At 38.5% G+C, this 22,571-nt stretch overlaps 1 protein-coding gene across 2 annotated transcripts in view; it reads left to right on the top strand.

Annotated features, from left to right (window-relative positions):
• The window catches only part of LOC135221004 (AP-3 complex subunit sigma-1-like), a 100,915-nt gene that overhangs the window by 47,278 nt on the left and 31,066 nt on the right, over window positions 1-22,571 (top strand). For both annotated transcript variants that reach the window (XM_064258719.1, XM_064258720.1), the window contains exon 4: window positions 10,799-10,906. In XM_064258719.1, coding sequence (XP_064114789.1) covers window positions 10,799-10,906 — 108 coding nt within the window. The remainder of the gene's footprint in view (window positions 1-10,798; window positions 10,907-22,571) is intronic.

The raw sequence follows: 22,571 nt of genomic DNA, 5'->3' as shown, positions 1-22,571 counted from the left end.
AGAGAGGTAGCAATATAAGACATCTTTAAATTTAAAGAAGGGGAATAAACTTTAGTCTTTTTTCCCCTATGCCTCATTTTGGCCTTAGAGAGGTTGGATTCACAGAAGTCACGTTCTTCTCACAGCATGTTTCGTAAGGCTTTTCCAAGAGTATCTGGATATTCTATCAGAATCTATTATAAATACATAGACCTATAAAACCTCTCCACTCTGAGTCTGTCCGCGTGCAGACTGACCAGAAGTGGACATGAATGAGAGGTTTTTTCAAGGTAAATGACAATAGTCATGGCTAAGACAGAATTGCTGCAGATCGTGCTAGATGGAATGAGGAAACTGTCCTCTTCCAATACCTCTGTGAACCACATAGCAAGGTTTTTTCTTCACTTTCAGAGGGAAGAATCACCTATGTATATATCTGCTATCAAAGAACGCAGTAAAAGGCTATACTCTGTCTCTACAAGGGGAATTAGAGATAACAGAGGATTAAGATTCTTCCGGGATCTTATACGATACCCGCAATACGACAAGAGTAGGATATCATGTACTTCGAATGGGATCTTTTTGTGGCCACAGATTCCGTGTTCCGACAAAATGGAACTGCTCCTCATCAAACTTCTTTGAGGAAGTTTATGAAGGAATTCTTTGTTTCTCTTAGCCCTAATCGACCAAGAAGACAAGTGAATTTTTTGTGCATTGGAATCTCGCATCAGATTCAATGGAGACTCGGCAATGGGTTCTTGCCAGCATAGTATGTCTGGCAAAAGAACTAAATCTCCATTCTGACGCAACGTTTTCAGATAGAGTTTCGTTGCCTAGGCAGGGTACTTACATTTTCATCTACAGAAGAAGAGATGGTTTAAACGTTTGCCTACAGAGTCTTCGGGGTGCAATGAGGGCTCAAAATGCTTCCCAGAAGGTATTCAGAAGGATACAATAAGAGCTAGAAATCAGGGTTCCGCCCAATTTCAGCTCAGAGTCTCCTTCGACTTCCAGACTCCTTCCCTTCCTTCGGGCAAGGATAGGGAAGACTCTGCAACGAGGAACCTCGATCAAACATGTAAGAAAGAGAATTCTCGTTAGCAAAAGAAGTGTTCACGAAGGATCCTCCTCGGAGGAAGACTCTTCTCTCTCGTATTGTTAGATATCCTGTCGTCTACTGGGGTGTAGCTGACAAATAAAATCACCTCCCCTTGCCAGGGGCCAAAAGCTCAAAGGGGAAGAATTTCTTCCACCCTTCTCCAGTATCCTGATAAACTATGTGGTTGTTCAGGACTCTCGGACAATGTAGCGCCAGCCAAGCGCCAAATGCCAATACAGGCGAAAAACGCCAGAGGCGGACAGTTCCAAGGAACTCTGTCATGGTCGGATACTGAGAAGGAGCGGGCCTCCAACCTGGCGCAAATGGCCAGAGGCGAACAAATCGGACAGATATAAGAGTGTTTGATGTGGACATCGCCAGACAGCCTAGAGACTCTTCCAAGCTCGAAGCTCCAGCAAGTGTGGAGGAGCCAAGCCAGGCGCGAGGCGCCAGCCAGGCTCTAGGAGCCAGCCAGGCTCTTAGGAGCCAGCCAGGCTCTAGAAGCAGCCAGGCGCCATCCAGGTGCCAGGCTCCTTCAAGGCTAGGCTCCAGTCAGGATTGAGGATCCATCCAGGCGCAAGGCTCCTTCCAGTAAAGAGAAACCAAAAGCTCTGTCATGTAAGAGGGCTAGTCCCCATTGATATGATACAGGTAAGGCTCTGCCATGTAAGTGGGTCAGCCCCCATTGGCACGATCCGAGAAGGCTCTGTTTTCGGGGGTGTAAGCGGGATAGCCCCCATTGACATGATGATCCAGAAGGGTTTGTCAGTCATAGGTCCCTACCTCGCTGAAACTCTTGAGGCATGCAGACTCATAGACAGTAATCATGAAGTCTTCTGCCAGGCTCCAGGTGCCTTCCAGGCGCAAGGCGCCAGCCAGACGCAAGGCTCCAGCCAGGGCGCGAGGCGCTAGCAGGAAGGAGGAGCCAATCAGGCACCAGCCAGGCGCAAGGCGCCCATCCAGGCGCGAGGTCCAGCCAGGCATAGGCTCCAGCCAGCAGCGAGGCGCTAGACAGGCGCTAGGCGCCTGCCAGGCACGAAGCACTAGCCAGGCTCCAGGCTTCACCCAAAAGAGATCTATATCAAAGAACGCCCTGGCCTTCTTTGAGACATTGTTGATCACTCCTAAGCCACTCTTGATAAGTGCATTAATGATTCCTTCAAACAGCTGAGAATTAAAAGCACATGAAGTGAGAGCTTTTCCGAATTCTTGTTCTTTCCCTAACAATATGTCATAAGGACATATTAGCTGTCACATACGGGAGATGCAACTCTGTGTTGACTTCCCATTATCCGAAGGATGTCAAGATAACCTTCGAGGGATCCTTCTCTCTTGGTTGATACGTGTCTGCGGATTACATTGCTGGGATAGGGAGCAGATACTAATCCTTAACTAGTGAGTTAAATTTTATTTAACGTCATGTTTTTTCTTTGGGTTGTTTGAAAGGAGTTTGTAGATAACTCTTTTCAACTTAACCACTAACCCTCGTGTTAGGATCAGGTGATCGGGATCGGTGTTGTGCTCCTTAATTATGCCACTAGGCATAGGCATTTTGTCATGTAAGAGGCTCTGTCGAGTAAATGGATTAAGACCCCATCGACAGACCCACAAGAAACTCTTAGCCAAGGTCACATCCTCGCTAGGCTCTTGAGGCGAAGCAGATTCCTAGGCATTAGCCATGGAGTCTTCCAGCCTCTGTCCCTCCTGATCAAAGAAGTAGGAAAAAAAACCAAGGGTTTTTAAATTTTTTATTTACCTTACCTTAACGGTATGTTGTTTACCTGTCTATTCAGTAAATAGTGTCTCTTTCCACCACCAAGGGTGTCAATCAGAGCTAAGTATATATCTGCTGGGTAAGTTCCATGTACAAAAATGATATTGTTAAGATACAATAAAGTTTTGTACATACTTACCTGGCAGATATATACGATTGATGGCCCACCCAACCTCCCCTCAGGAGACAGGTGGAAGAGAAAATCTGGTTCTAGAACGGTAATCGTTCCTATTCCTGCCACCCAGCGGCAGGGGCGGTAGATCACCTGACCTACCTGCAGCGTGTGCCGCGAAATTCGAATTTCTGTCGGGGACGACGGGAGTCTATAGCTAAGTATATATCTGCCAGGTAAGTATGTACAAAACTTTATTGTATCTTAACAATATCATATTTCTGATACATAGTGATAGAAATATGTAATATATATATGCTAGAATGATGGTACGTACAATCAACATGTAGCCCGTTGGAAGAATTATATTTGCAACTGATAAATGGGAAAAAGAGGAAGAAGCTGTAATTCATTTCAGCTGAAGCTGCATTCATTTCAGCTGAAGCTGCATTCATTTCAGCTGAAGCATAAACTCTTCAGTCTGCAGTTCTTATTGAACCTTGTTTATCTTTAATATGAACTTTCACCTATGAAGAAGGAATTAGGCTGTGAATTATGCTGATAGAACTTTCATCTAAAAGAACAACAGGATCAACTTAATTTCCTTTAATATTTGTTGTCCATTTAAGTATGAATGATCTTATGAAATGTTATTCCAGTTTCCTTCTTGATTTTATATATGTACAGGTTGATATATTTTAGAGGAGTATGACACTAGACCCACCCTGCTCACTTTATTACTAAAGAAATGAGACCATAACCAAAAGTCGAAAGGGCAGACCAGCCATGCTTATTATACTAAAACACTTAGGAATCATTGTATAATATTGTGTCCAAGTAATTTACCAGACTTGTGAGTGGTGTCATTTATGATGCGGGTGGCTATAGTAAAAATCAAAGTCAAGTTCTTAGGTCACTGCTGTCATTAGGAGAAACAAAATTTAACCACTTCGGATGGTGAGAGTGGAAATTTGTGAACAAATTTTCAACAAGTATTTCTATCATTTTTCTGTACCATGATAACAAGACTGTCAAAAGTAGTATCAGCTAAGTAAGGATTGCAATTCATAACATTTATGAGAATATTTAAAGACTTACATGCATCTTGAGAGCTGACAAGTCAACCCTGACAGTATTGTACAGAGAAACTGTTTTATAAATCTTAGAATTGGGAATAGTGATATACAGCTCAGCAATCATTGTACTGGAAAATACACTGCTAGTTCACAAAGGTCACAGAATCTGCACTGCAACCTTCTAGCCTGCAGACCCCCTCATTAATGTGTAAAAGTCAAAGTGATGAATCTCTCTCTCTCTCTCTCTCTCTCTCTCTCTCTCTCTCTCTCTCTCTCTCTCTCAGCATGACTTAGTAGCCATGGGAAGTTCAATAGAGATCAATGCAAGTGGCTTACCAACTAAAAGATTACTCGATCAGAGGCATGTTATAAGCAGTCATTCACACCTTCATGTTTGATACACATAGTGTGAATCTGGAAATTTGCACTAGCCAGGAGTTATATAGGATTAGTTATATAGGATTTGCTGTAATATCATGTAATGATATGAGGTAGTTCTCCTGCCCCACAAATGCTGCTATTTTCACAGCAGAACTGCCAGGAATATGGTTAATAGTTAAGATTATTAAGAACAATCCTGCTTAGAAATGTGTAATTTCCAATGACAAAATACCATATATTGAATCCTTGCTCATAGGCACTCATGGAAATGAAGATGCTGATAAAACAACCATAGCTGCAATTTATGAGGATAACTATCCCTGTATTGATTTTACTCTCTCAGAAATCCATCATCTTTATGTATTACATAATATCCATCTTCATTGAATAATGACTCTCCCAGTAATTAAAATGGTGTTCTGATTGTAGAGAACACCTACAAAACGGTCAAATCTGTTTTACATGACTGTCCAGTTTTCAAGCATATTAACCCTTAAACGCCGAAGCGGTAAAAATAAAAAACTCCCCCGAATTCCGGAGCCGGTTTTGAGTGAGCGCGGAAGCGGAAAAAATAATTTTTTCAAAAAATCACAGCGCGCTTAGTTTTGAAGATTAAGAGTTCATTTTTGGCTCCTTTTTTTGTCATTGCCTGAAATTTAGTATGCAATCATCAGAAATGAAAAATAATATCATTATCATATGTAAATAATGCGATATACTGTATGGTAGCGAAAAAAAAAAATTCATACATAATTGTATTAAAATCACGCTGTGCAAAAAAACGGTAAAAGCTAAACGAGTTTCTTTTTTTTCGTTGTATTTACACTAAATTGCAATCATTTTGATATATAATACATTGTAAAACAATAAAAGTAACACCAGAAAAATATTATCACAAAATTATGTACGAATTCGTAAGGCACAGACGTAAAAAATTGTTTTTTTTAAAAATTCACCATAAATCTAAATATTGTTCTAGAGACTTCCAATTTGTTTCAAAATGAATACAAATGATTGAATATTACGATACTGTAAGAGTTTTAGCTTACAATTGCGTTTTTCGACCATTTCGGTAGAGTCAAAGTTGACCGAACGTGGTTTTTTTTCTATTTACTGTGATTTATATGCAAATATTTCGAAAATGAGAAAAGCTACAACCTTCAAATATTTTTCCTCTTATTTTACATGAAATTGCGCACATTTTCATATATAAAACTCTATGAAATGCCTAATATGAAACAGAGCAAATTTTCCGAGAATTCGATGTACGCAATTCGGAGATTTATGGCGGGGAGAATCCGCGCGCGGAGGGAAGGAAAGTTTTTTTCATAAATTCACCATAAATCGAAATATTGTGCTAGAGACTTCAAATTTGTTGCAAAATGAAGGTAAATAATTGAATATTACTAAAATATAAGAGTTTTAGCTTACAATTGCGTTTTTCTACCATTTCGGTAGAGTCAAAGTTGACCGAACGTGGTTTTTTTTTATTTATCGTGATTTATATGCAAATATTTTGAAAATGAGAAAAGCTACAACCTTCAATTATTTTTCGTTGTATTCTACATGAAATTGCGCACATTTTCATATATAAAAAACGTTTATGTAACGGCTAATTTAAATGGTGCAAACATTACCACAATCGCACGTATGATTTTTTCGGAAGAGTTACCGCACGGACGTAAGGAAAATGTTATTTTTTTCATAAATTCACCATAAATAGAAATATTGTGCTAGAGACTTCCAATTTGTTACAAAATGAAGGTAAATGATTGAATATTACTAAAAATATAAGAGTTTTGGCTTACAATTGCATTTTCGACCATTTCGGTAGAGTCAAAATTGACCGAAGGTTGAAAATTTGTCACAATCATTTTTTATATGAAAATATTTCAAAACTGATAAAAGCTACAACCATGGGTTGTTTTTAGTTGTATTGTGCATGAAATTGCGCACATTTCTATATATAAAACTTTATGTAATGGCTAATTTTAAAATGGTGCAAACATTACCACAATCGCATGTATGATTTTTTTCAGAAGAGTTACCGTGCGGACGTAAGGAAAAAGTTTTTTCATAAATTCACCATAAATCGAAATATTGTGCTAGAGACTTCCAATTTGTTGCAAAATTAAGGTAAAATAGTTGAATATTACTACAATATAAGCGTTTTTAGCTTACAATGGCGTTTTCGACCATTTCGGGTTAGAGTCAAAGTGACCGAAGGTTGAAATTTTGGCACTTATCGTAATTTATATGGAAATATTCAAACTGATAAAAGCTACAATCATGAGTATTTTTTTTTGTTGTATTCTAAATGAAATTGCGCACATTTTCATATATAATACTTCATGTAACGGATAATTTAAAACGGTGCAAAAATTATGTCAAAGTGACGAAATAATTTTTGAGATTTGTCACTGATACTTTTTAGTGTGATAAGAAAGAAATTCGCGCTTGCGCAAATGCGTAACGATTGTAAACAAAACAACGCCTTGATCCGTGAACTCCCAGCATCCCCCAAGGCGCGTGATACAAAAGTTTTTGGCTGGTAGGCCTATAAGTATTTTTCCGCAAATTTTTAAAAAAACTTTTTTGAGCCGACGTATGGTACGTCCATTCGGAAATCTGGGGAGATTTTGACTCGACGTTTAATATGTCCATTCGGCGTTTAAGGGTTAATTATATTAATCATCAGATTTTTAAGTTTTAATGTATTAAGTAAGATTAGTAAATATAATATGAACATGTAAGCAGAAAAACATCTTGGGATATGAGCATTCAATATATGTATATGTATGTATGTCTGTGTGTGTATATATATATATATATTATATATAGATCTATATATTATATATATATATATATATATTATATAATATATATATATATATATATATATATATATATTATATATATGTGTGTGTGTTGTGTGTATACTATATATATATATATATATATATATATATATATATATATATATATATATATATATATATATATATACTATTATATATATATATATATATATATATATATATATATATATATATATATATATATATATGTGTGTGTATAACAGAATCACGAAAGTTAGGAACGTGATAAATCCATAAATAAAGATAAATGCCACGAAGGAAAAATAAACGAAGGAGTCTGCGAGATCTTTCGGCTGACAAGCCTTTACTGAAGCAGCTACTGACAAAAATACGAGGAAAGACAATACAAGAAGGTTCGTATAACTGACAGATAGGGATTATAAAAGGATTAGTGCCTAGAATCCGACACACCTGGAAGATAAGAAACCTTCCCAAACAAGCATAAACAAAGGGTGCAATTAACCCTCTTACGCCGATTGGACGTATGAAACGTCGAGTCAAAATGTCTCCCGTATGCCGATTGGACGTATCATACGTCGGCTCAAAAAGTTTTTTAAAAATTCGCGGAAAAATACTTATAGGCCTACCAGCCGCAAAAACTTTTGTATCACGCGCCTTGGGGGATGCTGGGAGTTCACGATCAAGGCGTTGTTTTGTTACAATCGCTACGCAGGCGCGCGCAGCGCGAATTTCTTTCTTATCGCACTAAAAAGTATCAGTGACACATCTCGGAAATTATTTCGTCACTTTGACATAATTATTGCACCATTTAAATTATCCTTACATGAAGTATTATATATGAAAATGTGCGCAATTTCATGCAAAATACAAACTAAAAAATACTCATGATTGTAGCTTTTATCAATTTTGAAATATTTTCATATAAATAACGATAAGTGCAAAAATTTCAACCTTCGGTTCAACTTTGACTCTACAGAAATGGTCGAGAAAACGCAATTGTAAGCTAAAATTCTTATATTATAGTAATATTCAATCATTTGCCTTCATTTTGCAACAAATTGGACGTCTCTAGCACAATATTTCGATTTATGGTGAATTTATGAAAAAACTTTTCCTTACGTTCGTGGCGATAACTTCCGATTAAATTTTTTCGTGCGATTGTCCGAATGTTGCACCCTTTTAAATTTGCCGTTACATAAAGTTTTATATATGGAAATGTGCGAAATTTCATGCACAATACAACAAAAGACAAACCCATGGTTGTAGCTTTTATCAGTTTGAAATATTTCTAAAATAACGTTAAGTGCAAAAATTTCAACTTTCGGTCAGCTTTGACTCTACCGAAATGGTCGCAAAAAAACGCAATTGTAAGCTAAAACTCTTATATTCTAGTAATATTCAATCAAATTTACCTTCATTTTGCAACGACTTGGAAGTCTCTAGCACAATATTTTGATTTATGGTGAATTTATGAAGAAAAAAAAAATTACGTCTCGCGCGGGTAACTCTTCCGAAAAAATCAGAATTTTTTGTGCGATGTCGAAATGTTTGCACCATTTAAAATTAGCTGTTTTCATTAAAAGTTTTATTTTTTATAATGAACAAAATGTGCGCAATTTCATGTAAAATACAAACTAAAAATGATTGAAGGTTGTAGCTTTTCTCTTTTTTCGAAATATTTGCATATAAATCACGATAAATAGAAAAAAAACCACGTTCGGTCAAATTTGACCTCTACCAAAATAGTTGAAAAACGCAATTGTAAGCTAAAAACTCTTACGGACCTAGTAATATTCCGTCATGTTTCTTCATTTTGAAACAAATTTGAAGTCTCTAAAACAATATTGTGATTTATGGTGAATTTTTGAAAAAATATATTTACCTTCACTCGCGCGCCGATTCGCGGCCGCAAGTCTCCGAAATACGTACATGGCATTATCCTAATATTTGTCTCTTTTCATATTAGCCTTTTTATAGAGTTTCATATATCAAAATGTGCGCAAATTCATGAAGAATACCAATAAAAAATAATTGAAGGTTGTAGCTTTTTCCATCTTCGAAATATGTGCATATGAAAAAATATATATATTAAAATTTCGACATTCGGTCAAATTTAACTCGTCCGAAATGGTCGAAATCTGCAATTCTAATCTAAAACTCTTTACAGTATCGTAATATTCAATCATTTGTCTTAATTTTGAAACAAATTGGAAGTCTCTAGAACATTATTAGAATTACGGTGAATTTTTGAAAAAATATTTTTTTGCGTCCGCCGCGTTACGAATTCGTACATCATTTTGTGATAATATTTTTCCCGGTGTACTTTTATTGTTTACAATGTATTATATATCAAAATGATTGCAATTTAGTGTACAATACAACGCAAAAAAAAGTAACTGGTTAGCTTTGGCCGTTTTCTGCACAGCGTGATTTGAATACAATTATGTATGAATTTTTTTTTTTGTTTTTTTTTTTCGCTACCATATATCGCATTATTTACATATGATAATGATTATTATTTTTCATTTCTGATGGTTGCATTCTAAACTTCAGGCAATGACAAAAAAAAGGAGCCAAAAATGAACTCTTAATCTTCAAAAGTACGCGCGCTGTAATTTTTTGAAAAAATTATTTTTTCCACTTCCGCGCTCACTCCAAACCAGGCCCGGCATACGGGAGACGTTTTGATTTTTAGGGCTCCGGCTTAAGAGGGTTAAAGGTTTAAGACAATCATCTTAGATTGTATCTAAGATGATTGTCTTAAACCTTTAATTGCACCCTTTGTTTATGCTTGTTTGGGAAGGTTTCTTATCTTCCAGGTGTTGTCGGATTCTAGGCACTAATCCTTTTATAATCCCTATCTGTCAGTTATACGAACCTTCTTGTATTGTCTTTCCTCGTAGTTTTTGTCAGTAGCTGCTTCAGTAAAGGGCTTGTCAGCCGAAAGATCTCGCAGACTCCTTCGTTTATTTTTCCTTTGTGGCATTTATCTCTATATATATGTGTGTGTGTGTGTGTGTGTGTGTGTATATATATATATATATATATATATATATATATATATATATATATATATATATATATATATATATGTATGTATATGTATATGTATATATATAGTTAACAGCATCAATTTCTTAGTTAACAGCAGCGCCAATCCATGGTTTAACGCTGCTGATATTCAGTTAGAGGCGACCATTAAGTAGGATTGGGTTTTTAATGCTGTTATTGCTGATTTTCAGTTAGCACTGTTGACCCCCCCCCCCCCCCTGCATATTAACTGAGCTGTATCTTAACTGAGGGCTGTATCTATACATAAATATATATATATATATATATATATATATATATATATATATATATATATATATTTATATTTATTTATTTATTTATTTATATATATATATATATATATATATATATATATATATATATATATATATATATATATATATATATAAGGTATGTACTCTTGTAAACCTTTCTGATTTCTAAATTTTTTAAATTCTGAGTTTGCTTTCCATTCTTTGTTTTCAGGTTCATTATATACTGAATGAATTAGTTATGGGTGGTATGGTACTGGAGACAAATATGACTGAAATTATTACCAGAATAGATGATCAGAACAAATTGGAGAAACAGGAGGTAATGTGCTGCATTATTTGGTTTCCATCTTTGTATTCATTAGTACACAAGTGTGTGAATTAACTTTTAAGGATGTTTACATGCCACATCTGGGTTTAGAATTCAAAATCATAAGGTTTTCAGTTTACTGGACTCTAGTTAACTGAATTTTATAGGGCATTTTGGTTGTATATGTTATAAGAAGGTAGTGTGTGTGTTTGTATTCTTATAGTAGTTTTTCAGTATTGTTTAATACTGAAAAATTACTATAAGAATATAGGGTTATTGTATAGGGTTATTTCACATTAAATTACCAAGTAATTACATAGCTATTAATTTCTACTTGAACGGCAGCTTGAAATTTTGAAATTTGTTTTGGGTTTAGGTAACTAGCCCCACCCGCTTGTGGGATCAATTCGTTTCTGCCGGTCAACAATGTAACCAAGTTGTTGAGCAACTTGGACTTCCGGGTCACCGGATGGTTTGGTATTCTTTAATTTTGGTGGTGCTAATTATATTAGCTTAGCTGATTTTGGCTGATTCACTGATTTTGACTTCTGGATTTAGAATTATGTCAGACTCTAGGGCATTTAGGGTTAGATTTTGCAGCAAAGGCTGCAAAACAAGACTGACTTCACGTAAATATGACAATCATTCTATGTGTTGCAATTGTAGGGGCAAATTTGTTCTTTAACTCTTTCCAGTGATGAGTGTAAAGACTGGGACAAAGGAAAATGGCAAGTTTTTAGAAGCTTATCTAGCCAAACTTCAGTGTGACAGGAAATAGGAAGGCTGTTGCAAGAGCCGAGGCTAGGGCTTCTGGTCAGGTTAATTTTCCTATTGATGCCAATTTATCTGTTTCTTCTACAAATTTGATTGCCTTTTCTCCTATAACAAGCCCTCCGACTTTCCCTTCTACACTGATTCCTGGCTCCTCTCCTTCCAAACCCAGTGCCATAGCCAGTCTCGAAGTGTGGATAGACCAGAAAATTGGTCTACTTGTGAACATGGTTGCCCAAATTTGGAATTTAGTGAAGGTCCTGATGGACAAAGTTATTCATATTGGCACCAATGATAGTGCAGTGGAGGTGCCTGCTAAACTTCCCTGCATCTGGGAGGAACCAAGCTGGCAGTCCAAGGTAGATCGGTGGGGTTTGCCCACGGACAGTCGTTTCCTCAAACGAGTTTCCTGTAGAGTGTTCCCAGGACTTGTTGGACAGCCATTACAAAGGTGTCCCTGCGGATTTCCATGCTCTGTTGTTGAGTGAATTGGACGCTGGTGTGCACAAAGGCCATAAGCGAAGTTTTTCGAGTGTTTCCGGGCCTCTGAAAAGCCAGGCTCTTTGGTGGAAGAAAATTCACCACCTTTACGAAAGTGAGTTAAAGAGTGGGATCTTAGTCCTCACCCCTCTTGTGATTTTTGGGAAAGGCCCTGTCAGGTGACTGATCGCCAAGTTTCTGTCCTGAAAAGTTCTAAGGAAGTGTCTTAGTGCCTATGTTATATTATTATTATTATTATTTTTTTGTTTTTTGTTTATCACAGTCCTCCAATTCGACTGGGTGGTATTTATAGTGTGGGGTTCCAGGTTGCATCCTGCCTCCTTAGGAGTCTATCACTCTTCTTACTATGTGTGCTGTTTCTAGGATCACACTCTTCTGCATGAGTCCTGGAGCTACTTCAGCCTCTAGTTTTTCCAGATTCCTTTTCAGGGATCTTGGGATCGTGCCTAGTGTTCCTATGATTATGGGTACAATTTCCACTGGCATATCCATATCCTTACTTATTTCTATTTTCAGGTCTTGATACTTATCCATTTTTTCCCTTTCTTTCTCTTCAACTCTAGTGTCCCATGGTATTGCGACGTCAATGAGTGATACTTTCTTCTTGATTTTGTCAATCAACGTCACGTCTGGTCTATTTGCACGTATCATCCTATCTGTTCTGATACCATAGTCCCAGAGGATCTTTGCCTGATCGTTTTCTATCACTCCCTCAGGTTGGTGCTCGTACCACTTATTACTGCAAGGTAGATGGTGTTTCTTGCACAGGCTCCAGTGGAGGGTTTTGCCACTGAATCATGCCTCTTTTTGTACTGGTTCTGTGCAATTGCTGGACATTCGCTTGCTATGTGGTTTATGGTCTCATTTTTCGTATTGCACTTCCTACATATGGGAGAGATGTTATTTCCATCTATCGTTCTTTGGATATATCTGGTTCTTAGGGCCTGATCTTGTGCCACTGTTATTATTCCTTCAGTTTCCTTCTTGAGGTCTCCCCTCTGTAACCATTGCCATGTGTCATCGCTGGCTAGTTCTTTAGTCTGTCTCATGTATTCTCCGTGCATTGGTTTGTTGTGCCAGTCCTCTGTTCTGTTTGTCATTCTCCTGTCTCTGTATATTTCTGGGTCTTCCTCTACTTTTATCAGTCCCTTCTTCCATGCACTCTTTATCCGACAAGTCGTTCTTACATGGTTTTCAGATATTGCCCCAGTGCTCTGTTCTCGGTGTTGACGCAGTCCTCTATGCTTAGTAGTCCCTCTCCCCCCTCCTTCCTTCGTGTTATGTATAGTTGTCTGTATTTGCTCTTGGGGTGAGTGCTTTGTCTATTGTCATATGTACTAGTTTATTTTCGTCTATGTGCGAAGTTCTGCCTTCGTCCATTCCACTATTCCTGCACTGTATCGATTACTGGCACTGCCCATGTGTTTATGGCTTTTATCATATTTCTGGCGTTGAGTTTTGACTTGAGTATCGCCTTGAGTCTCTGCATATATTCTTTCCTGATCGTGTTCTTCATCTCTTGGTGTTTTATATCCCCTCCTTCCTTTATTCCCAGGTATTTGTATCCCGTCTCATCTGTGTGTTTGATGTTGCTCCCAACTGGTAGCTTTATCCCTTCAGTCCTTGTTACTTTGCCCTTTTGTATGTTGACTAAGTCACATTTTTCTATTCCAAACTCTATCCTGATGTCCTCAGATACAATCCTTACAGTCTGGATTAGGGTATCTATTTCCTTGATGCTCTTACCATACAGCTTGATGTCATCCATGAACATCAGATGGTTAATTCTGTTGCCTCTTTTCTTGAGTTGGTACCCAGATCCATCTTCTGCAGTACTTTTGTCATGGGAATTATGGCTACTACGAAGAGTAGTGGGGACAGTGAGTTACCCTGGAAGACCCCTCTCCTGATATTAACCTCTGCTAGTCTTATTCCAGAGCTTGTAAGTATATTGTATTCCAGTTGCGCATTGTATTTTTGAGGAAGTTGATGGTGTTTTCCTCTGCCCCATATATTTTCAGGCATTCTATTAGCCATGTGTGTGGTATCATGTGGAAGGCTTTCTTATAGTCTATCCATGCCATGCTCAGGTTGGTTTTCCTTCTCTTACTGTTCTTCATTACCATTTTGTCAATTAGGAGCTGCTCTTTTGTGCCCCTACACTTCCTTCTCCAGCCTTTCTGTTGGTGGGGGATGGTGTTTGTATCCTCTAGGTAGCTGTATAGCCTTTCACTGATGATACCTGTTAGTAACTTCCACATTATTAGTAGGCAGGTGATAGGCCTGTAGTTAATATTATTATTATTATTATTATTATTATTATTGTTGTTGTTATTATTATTATTATTATTAATTATTATTATTATTATTATATTATATTATTATTATTATTATTATTTGAAAATATAAATAAACATATAGTAGATAGTATGAGAGTACCATAAAAAAATTCTCTCCTCTCAGTGTGAGAGAGAGAGAGAGAGAGAGAGAGAGAGAGAGAGAGAGAGAGAGAGAGAGAGAGAAGTTTGACGGGAGAATATATTGATATGCAGCTCCTTAAGTCAGGTAAATTTTGAGGTCAGCCAATTACAAAAATACACATCAATGGAAAGAGGAAGATATGCAAATGTACATGGTGAAAGAAAAATAATCTTAAAATATTTTCCCTACCTTCCACAAGCAGTTGAAAATGGCTATTTACAACCCCTTGTGGGGCCTCTTTTCCAAGACAATTGTAAATTTCACCAACTTATATGTTTTTTAATAAATAATTTTATTTATTAAAATAAAATTATTTTGTAAAATAATAATTACAGCTCACACAATATCAAAACAGATAAGAAATAAAACCAGTAACAAATTCATATCATATTTGTTGAAAAATATTTACATAAATTTACCGAGAATGAAGATTCAGTAACTTTTTTATATTATGTGTTTTCTAATATTTCTTTGCACTTTTTTTTGCAAAATTACATTTACAACTGACATACTATTGTAAAAGACAAGAACACAAATCAACAGCAACCCCTTGGTAACAGATATTCAGAGTCCAGTAGATCAGGAGAGAGCGCTCTGTTCTTTCAGAGCACTTTGCATTATACTATATTGAAAGGACAAAGAAAATCAGAGGCCCTTCTAAGAACTTACAATGTTCTGTTAAAAATCCAGTGTGTGCCCTGTCAAAGAATGCTTGGGCTTTCTTTTTAAAAGATGTCATTAGTACAGAGTCACACTCAAAAGTTCAAGAAAAAGTCTTCCTTGTTCTGGAAGTCAACACTCATGAAATAAGAGCAGTCGCAACTTAATTGTATCCTATAGGCTATGTATTGGAGATGTAGGTCAGTGTTTGCAACACATTTTCTATGGCATGTAGATATGATCCACAACAATTGCAGTACGTTAGCTCCATTCTCCGTGGCTGGCATGGTACTGGGGAACGAAGGATAGGAGTACGTCTCTTTATGTATCTGTATCCTCGCTTTGATTGAGGTTACAACAAGAATTATACAGTGCTAGCTAACTCACTGTTTCAAATTTATTTTCTGTTTAGAATGTGTTTTGGAATAGTGTATGTCCATATATATCCCAACTCCTGTCGATGTAGGATTCAGCTATGTACGTAGTTATGTACTTGGTAAGTTACTTAGTATAGAAAAATGACATTTTTGTAATAAAATAAATTTTTATGTAAACATACCAGGTAATACATAATGGGAGCCCTTCCACCTCCCATCTTATGGACATAGGACACAAACAAATGATCCTTTTAACATTGTTGTACCTATTCTTCCCTGAAAGTGGGCGGGGCTAGTTACCTACACCCAAAACATAAGAGCACTACATATCAAGAATTACAAAATTTCAAAATTTTGAGCTGCTGTAAAAGTAGAAACCAATAGTTATGTAATTTCTTGGTAAGCATATACAAAAACTTTTAGAGTGCCCTCTGGTTTTACATGTTTTACATTTCTGTGGTCCACTTTGTCATGGATTTTTATGGAGCACAGTATGTATTCACTTTTCCACGGGGAACTTTCACTAATTTGCCAATTTTTCTTTGGGCAGTATATCTAAAATTATCACTAATTTACTTTTTTCCTAGAGCAACAATGTGTATTCGCTAATTACTGTGTGTTTTCATTAAAATATAATAATTAATGTATTTTTGCATTAAAATATGAGAGAGAGAGAAAGAGAACTGGGGTTTTTACATCCAAGTCTAAGCATAGTATAAATGGATTCTGTAAGTGAAATACGTACAGTGGTACCTCAGGATACGAAATTAATCCATTTCGAGGCGGCCTTCATAACCTGAGTTCATCATATCTTGAACCGCATTTTACATGTAAATTGCCTAATTCGTTCCAAGCCCTACAAAAACACCCCAGTAAATTTTATAATAAAGCTAAATTGACCAATAAACAATGAAATACAACAATTTGGACCATTCAATACTTAACTTAAACTACATATACTACTAATATGTACTACATACCTGTAAATAAAGTGTATTAGTGTACATGGTATACAAGAAATACTGTACGTACATACGTCGTCTTCGGCCCAGGCAATCAAATCGCCAAAAACAGTGCTGACCTTGGGGGAGATTGCCATCTTGGTTATCGTATCGCCAGCGCTTTCTTTGTCTTTTATCCATACAAGAAGCAGCCTCTCCATCTCACCGTGCATGTGGCTCCTCTTGTTGGAAAAAATAGTCATGCCCTTGGAAGGTGTAGCTGCTTTGATGGCTTCCTTCTGCTTCATACGTCTTGATAATCTCCATTTTTGTCTCCATAGAAAGCATCCTCTTCTTTCCGTGAACTTCAGCAACTTTCTTGAGACCCATGACTATACTGTACGTAATTAACTTATGTAGTATACTAATTAAGTTCTCAAACAAGACAATAAAGTAATACAACGAAGTCACTAACACGAATTTATATTAACAAACAAAATCGTATATGTGAACAAACGACTTCCACGTGCGTACGATAACGCTGGTGCGAAGCAGTGGCCGAAGAAGAACGCCTTTACGTAGAGCACGATGGGAGAGATGCTGACCAATAGGAGAGCAGGATTTAATGGCAGTGACTAGTATCAGGAACCAATGGGAGAGTGGGAGGATGGTGGCGAGTCTACTGAGTTGGCGGCGCGCGAGTTTTAAAATTGTTCTCGGTGGTCCGGGCGAATCTCGGGACTTTACAGCAACAACCTTTCGTAACCTGAATTATTTTTGTATGTGGAGGCAAAAAAAATCATTGTATTTGCTTTCGTAACTTCAATTTTTTGTAAGCTGGGACTTTCGTATGTCGAGGTACCATTGTAATGTTTCACTGATATTTAGCTGTGTTTTTTTATTGAAGAATATGTATACTGCTTGAGAGAGAGAGAGAGAGAAACTGTGGTTTTTACATCAAGTCTAAGTACAGTACAAATGGATTCTATAAGTGAAATAATGTTTCACTGATGTTTTGCTCGTTTTCATATATACAGGCATCCTTGGTTATCGGGGGGGGTTCAGTTCTCGGCCGGGTGCTGATAAGCAAAAACCACCATTAGCCAAAACTTGGTGATTTATGGCACTTAAGGCGCCCATATCTGGTTAATGGTGCCTTTGTTAGGTATCTTAAGGTGCCATAACTATTATCGACACCTTATGGTGCCAATAACCATAACAACTCCATTATGGTGCCATAAATTGCCGATTTTATGGCACTAGACAAGAGCCATAAAACCAGATCGCCATTAACTGAGTCTGCCGGGATAAAAAAAAAAAAAAAAAAAACCGGACTTATATATATATATATATATATATATATATATATATATATATATATATATATATATATATATATATATATATATATATGTATGTATAAGTATGTATATGTGTATATAGATATATTGTTGGCGTTTATAGATCGTTCGTCTACCCCGCAATTAACTAAAATATTTGATTTGGAAAACGGCAGCCATTTCTTTAGAATTATCAGCTGATTTTTAGTAACCGCGGGACGAAACCAAAACCCGCCAGCTAGAGATAGGAAGTTCCCAGTTGGGGGAAAAGAGTTCTATCAGCTGTAGGGACGTATCTCAAAAGGAAGGGTGTAGGCAGATTGGTACTTCTTAGACCTATACCTTAAGCGCTCCTTTCCTGTGACCCCTCTGCTGGCTGTATGCTTGTTTTCCAGGATTTGCCTTTGATCGTGGGGGTGGGGGGTTAAGCTGACCTCCAACCCCCAAGAAACAACCCAACTGAATTCTGTCTCAGTCGGCTGCGAGACGTGATCTCGGACAGAGGTCAAATTACCTGCCTTCCTTTAGGCCTACCCAGGGCGTGAGTGGCGCGCCGATGACCCAGGCCTCAGACAAAGGGCCCCCATACTTTCCTACAAAGAGCCACATTTTCTTCAAAGGTCCACACTGAACACGACATCCAGGTACGTCTTGTGGAACAGCATATTGCCAGTCTCTCCCCAACCTATTATCATTGTGATCCTCATTCTCCCAATCAATTTCCAGCAACAAAAGGAATTCATCCCTTTGTTCCCTCTCACTGCCTCATGGCCGCATGCTTCCCCTTGTGTGATCGTCCCAGACCAATGGAGTCATTGCATACTTCAGTGAAACCTTAAAAGTTCCTTCTCCCCAGTATTAGAGAATTAATTAATTAATCAAAGCAAGAAGTCATTTTTCCTTTTATCTCGTTTATCTGGGATTCTTTTCCAGATTCCATGAGTCACGTGCCGTCTCTCTGCCGCAAGTGTGCATTATTAACCCAAGAGAATGAAAATCAGCTTGAATGAATGAGACTATAAGCCCCAACGTGGGGGCCAATATCATTTAAACTTTTCTCCAGGCCAGCACGGGCCTTTTTGTGAAATAATAGTTTTAAAGTAACGAGCTGAGTTTTCTGGCGACCTTCCCTCTAAAGAAAGAAATCAATAATAATCAGTTTACGGTAAGTTCAAGCAATTCCCTCTTGAAATCCCTAAATTGCTTCCGTTTACGTATCTAGCTTCTCTCAAGGCCCTATATACGTAAACATTGGCGAATCTTGCCTGGATTGAACCTAGCTGCTTAAAAAAGCTTGTAAATCGCGTTATCCGTTGTAAAACGTAAACTGTAAATTATTTTAACAAAGCGTTAAATCAAGCACACTTGCAGGGAAAGAAGACACACTGACTCACGGTAAGGTATTCCGATTTCATATTACTTTGTGCTGTCCTCGTCGGACGAGACAGAGCACGTGTGTAGAATAGATGCCAGAAAGAACCAGATCAAAAACTAGGAAGTGCTTTGCCAGGGTTTATTGCTGTGTTTGAAAGCCTAGCTAGTTAGGAGTGGTTTTACTAATAGTTTACGGCAAAAGAACGTGTACAATTCTTTTGTCTGTGATATGTTAGGTTATTCTTTTATTTTTAGCTTAGTTTTCATTCCAAGTGTTGAGTAACCGCTTACCTCTCGGCTAATTCAGCTTCGCGCTCTCTCCTGCGCCTGCGCGTTCTCAACCAACCTTCGTCTCATTCACAGCGGCAGCCATGTTTGTTTCCTCTTTCAACATTATGTAAAAACAATTTTAAGCAAAGTAACGTAAGTCTCAAAGTTTTAACGAAATATATCGATCTTGGTACTAGTATCTATCGTCCTGCCAGAAAAATTAACGTAATTCGCCTTGAATAAGAAAAGTAGTATTTGTGTTGTAAATTGCCTTCGCATTTACAGAGAATCAGCTGATTCGCCCGCGCTGGTCAGCTCTCCTCACATGTTTCACCTCGCATCGCTCACTCGCGCGCTGAGCGAAGTTTCATTTCACTTCGCACTTAACGTAACCTCATTTACAATTGTTTGCTAACATCGTTTTAAAATCCTTACCGTCATTTCACTGTTCACGGGGACCTAGTAATCTTACATAAAGTTAACGTAAATCTCAAGTAGAGTAAATCACAAGAATTGTTAACGTAAAACGCGTCTTTGTAAAATTCATATTGAAACGCAAATCATTTCATAAGCGCAAGCCGCTAACATTAACGTAAACATCGTTCACGACGAGCGCGTTATCATTTTCATAAAACGTTATCCAAAAGCAATTCTTTCATTAAAAACGTTAACGTAAGTAAATCATTTAACGCAAGTTGCGTCATATTAAACGAACATTAGTAGTTCAATTCAAATATAAGGGAGTTCATTCATATATCATTTTTCACCCTCTCCGAGAGAGAGAGAGAGAGAGAGAGAGAAAACCAGAACCCAGTATTCACGAAGCCAAGAGTACTACATCTTACCATTAATTATAGCATGCCGAATTAACATTATTTTAGTCTCTTGTGTCTTTCATTTACACAGCGTGATACGTACGCGCATGTGTCCATTGCAGTTTGCAAGCATTTATTTATTTCATTTATCGAGTACTTCAGCGAGGGACTGAGCATTCCTAAAATTTCCATTACCTGTCGTTGCCCGAGTGGTCTTTCCATTTTCTTTATCACGAAAGACTTGCGTATACCGCAAGCACAATTCGCACAGTGTGCCACGCAAATTCATTACTTCCAGACAGGGAAGTCGTTACCAGTTTAGGACTGGCCACCACCAGTGCACGTCAGGTCTTACCATTTCACAGGGCCACTAATTCTTGACACTGTCCATCGACTGGCTGCTGAAGTACTCCCACCTTTTACTTTCTCTCCTCCACTATTACACTCTGCCATGAGCAGTGCCATTTCACTTCAGTATATTTAAGTATACTGCATCTAGTGTCGTCCGACGGGACATACCAGCACGATACCAGTGCTCCAAGGAACGCCTCCTCATAAGTGCCATTGCACCTGTACAGGCCGTACAGGTAGCCATTAAACCTGCGTGTCCGTCCTTACGGAACGCCCAAATAATTAGTGTGTCCGTGTACAAGGGTCAGTGATCCTTCGGAACACTCAACAAGGGAACGCCTCCCAGAAGTGCCGCAATACCAGCCCTAAGTGCTGACAAACCTGCGTGTCCGTCCTTACGGAACGCCCAATTCATTAATGTCCGTGTACAAGGGTCAGTGATCCTTCGGACCAATCAAGGGAACGCCTCCCGAAGTGCCACAATACCAGCACTACTAGTGCTGCCCAAGGAACGCCTCCTCATAAGTGCCGCGCACCTGTACAGACGTACAGGTAGCCCTATACCTGCGTGTCCGTCCTACGGAACGCTCATTCATTATAGAGTATCCGCCATTTTGGATCACTGAACCAAGGAACGCCTCCTCATAAGTGCCGTGCACCTGTATTGGACCTACAGGTAGCCCATTCCAACGTCTCCCAAGTTGGGAACGCCCGTAAGTGTGACGTACACAGCACACTTCATTCGATTTTTTCACCTCAGCAGAAGGTGCCATTCACAAAGTGCCACCGAGCACCCAGTCCTTTCACTTTTCATTACCACATTGCAGAACCCATTTCCAAGTGAGTGCCACTTTCCACAGTAGGCACTCCTATTCCATTCAGTACCCTTTCCTGGCCATTATTTTCATTTTCTTCCGAGCCTCTACTGTAGCCTAAGGGAAATGTCTTCCCTGCTTCCCGCGACTTCTTTGCCAGAGAGCTAGAGAAGCTCAGAGCCCTCATAACTCTGGGCAGGGAGGCTGGTTACACTGGACCAGCACTTGACCAGTGGATAAAGACGCAGCAGGCTGCTGCGCGCAGAGAAAGGAAGGAAAGCGAGCAGAAAGGAAGAAACGCAGAAGCAGAGAGAAAGCCGCAGAAGCAGAGAGAAAAAGAAAGAGAAGCAGAGAGAAAAGGAAAGAGACCAAGAGAGAAAGCATGAGCTAGCTCTCCTAGATGACGCAATCTCTCTGCTAGTTTCCAAGCCCAGACCATGAGCTGGACTCGGTAAGAGGTGGTTGCGGAGGTTCTGCACCACTTGTTGTGTGCGTGGGCATGCTGTGGATTCCGACCAGTGCCAAGTCGGTCTCTACCTTGGGAGGAGAGCTTCCAGGGTGAACTTCTTCAAGGCTACCATGTAGCCCTGCCTGATGAACAGTCTCCTACGGCCTATCAGTGGGTACAAGTCATGGCCGACACCGAAGCCCAGGTCTCCCTTATTTCCAGAAAGGCATTGCCTAGGGCTGCCAAAATCCAGACGAACGAAGAAAGAAATTCAGTTTGAATGGATTGACGGTAACCTCTATTCTGTTCCTTCGGTCCTTCTGAATGTGGAAATGCCCTTTCTGGACCAGGAGACCAGGAAAACCACATTGTGCCCGCCTGGGCGTAGTTGACCAATTTCATGATGTTTATCAGGTGATATTGGGCCGAGATCTACTAAAGCCGTATCTCCCCTGGACGCAGCTCCACTACCAGATGCACCGGACACCTGCAGCATGCCAGATAACCACACCTCAATTTTAGGTTCAGAGGCT

This window comes from Macrobrachium nipponense, chromosome 2 (assembly GCF_015104395.2).
Source record: "Macrobrachium nipponense isolate FS-2020 chromosome 2, ASM1510439v2, whole genome shotgun sequence".
Taxonomy (NCBI): domain Eukaryota; kingdom Metazoa; phylum Arthropoda; class Malacostraca; order Decapoda; family Palaemonidae; genus Macrobrachium; species Macrobrachium nipponense.
Note: the sequence above shows the minus strand (reverse complement) of the source record. Positions and strands in the feature narration are given on the sequence as shown.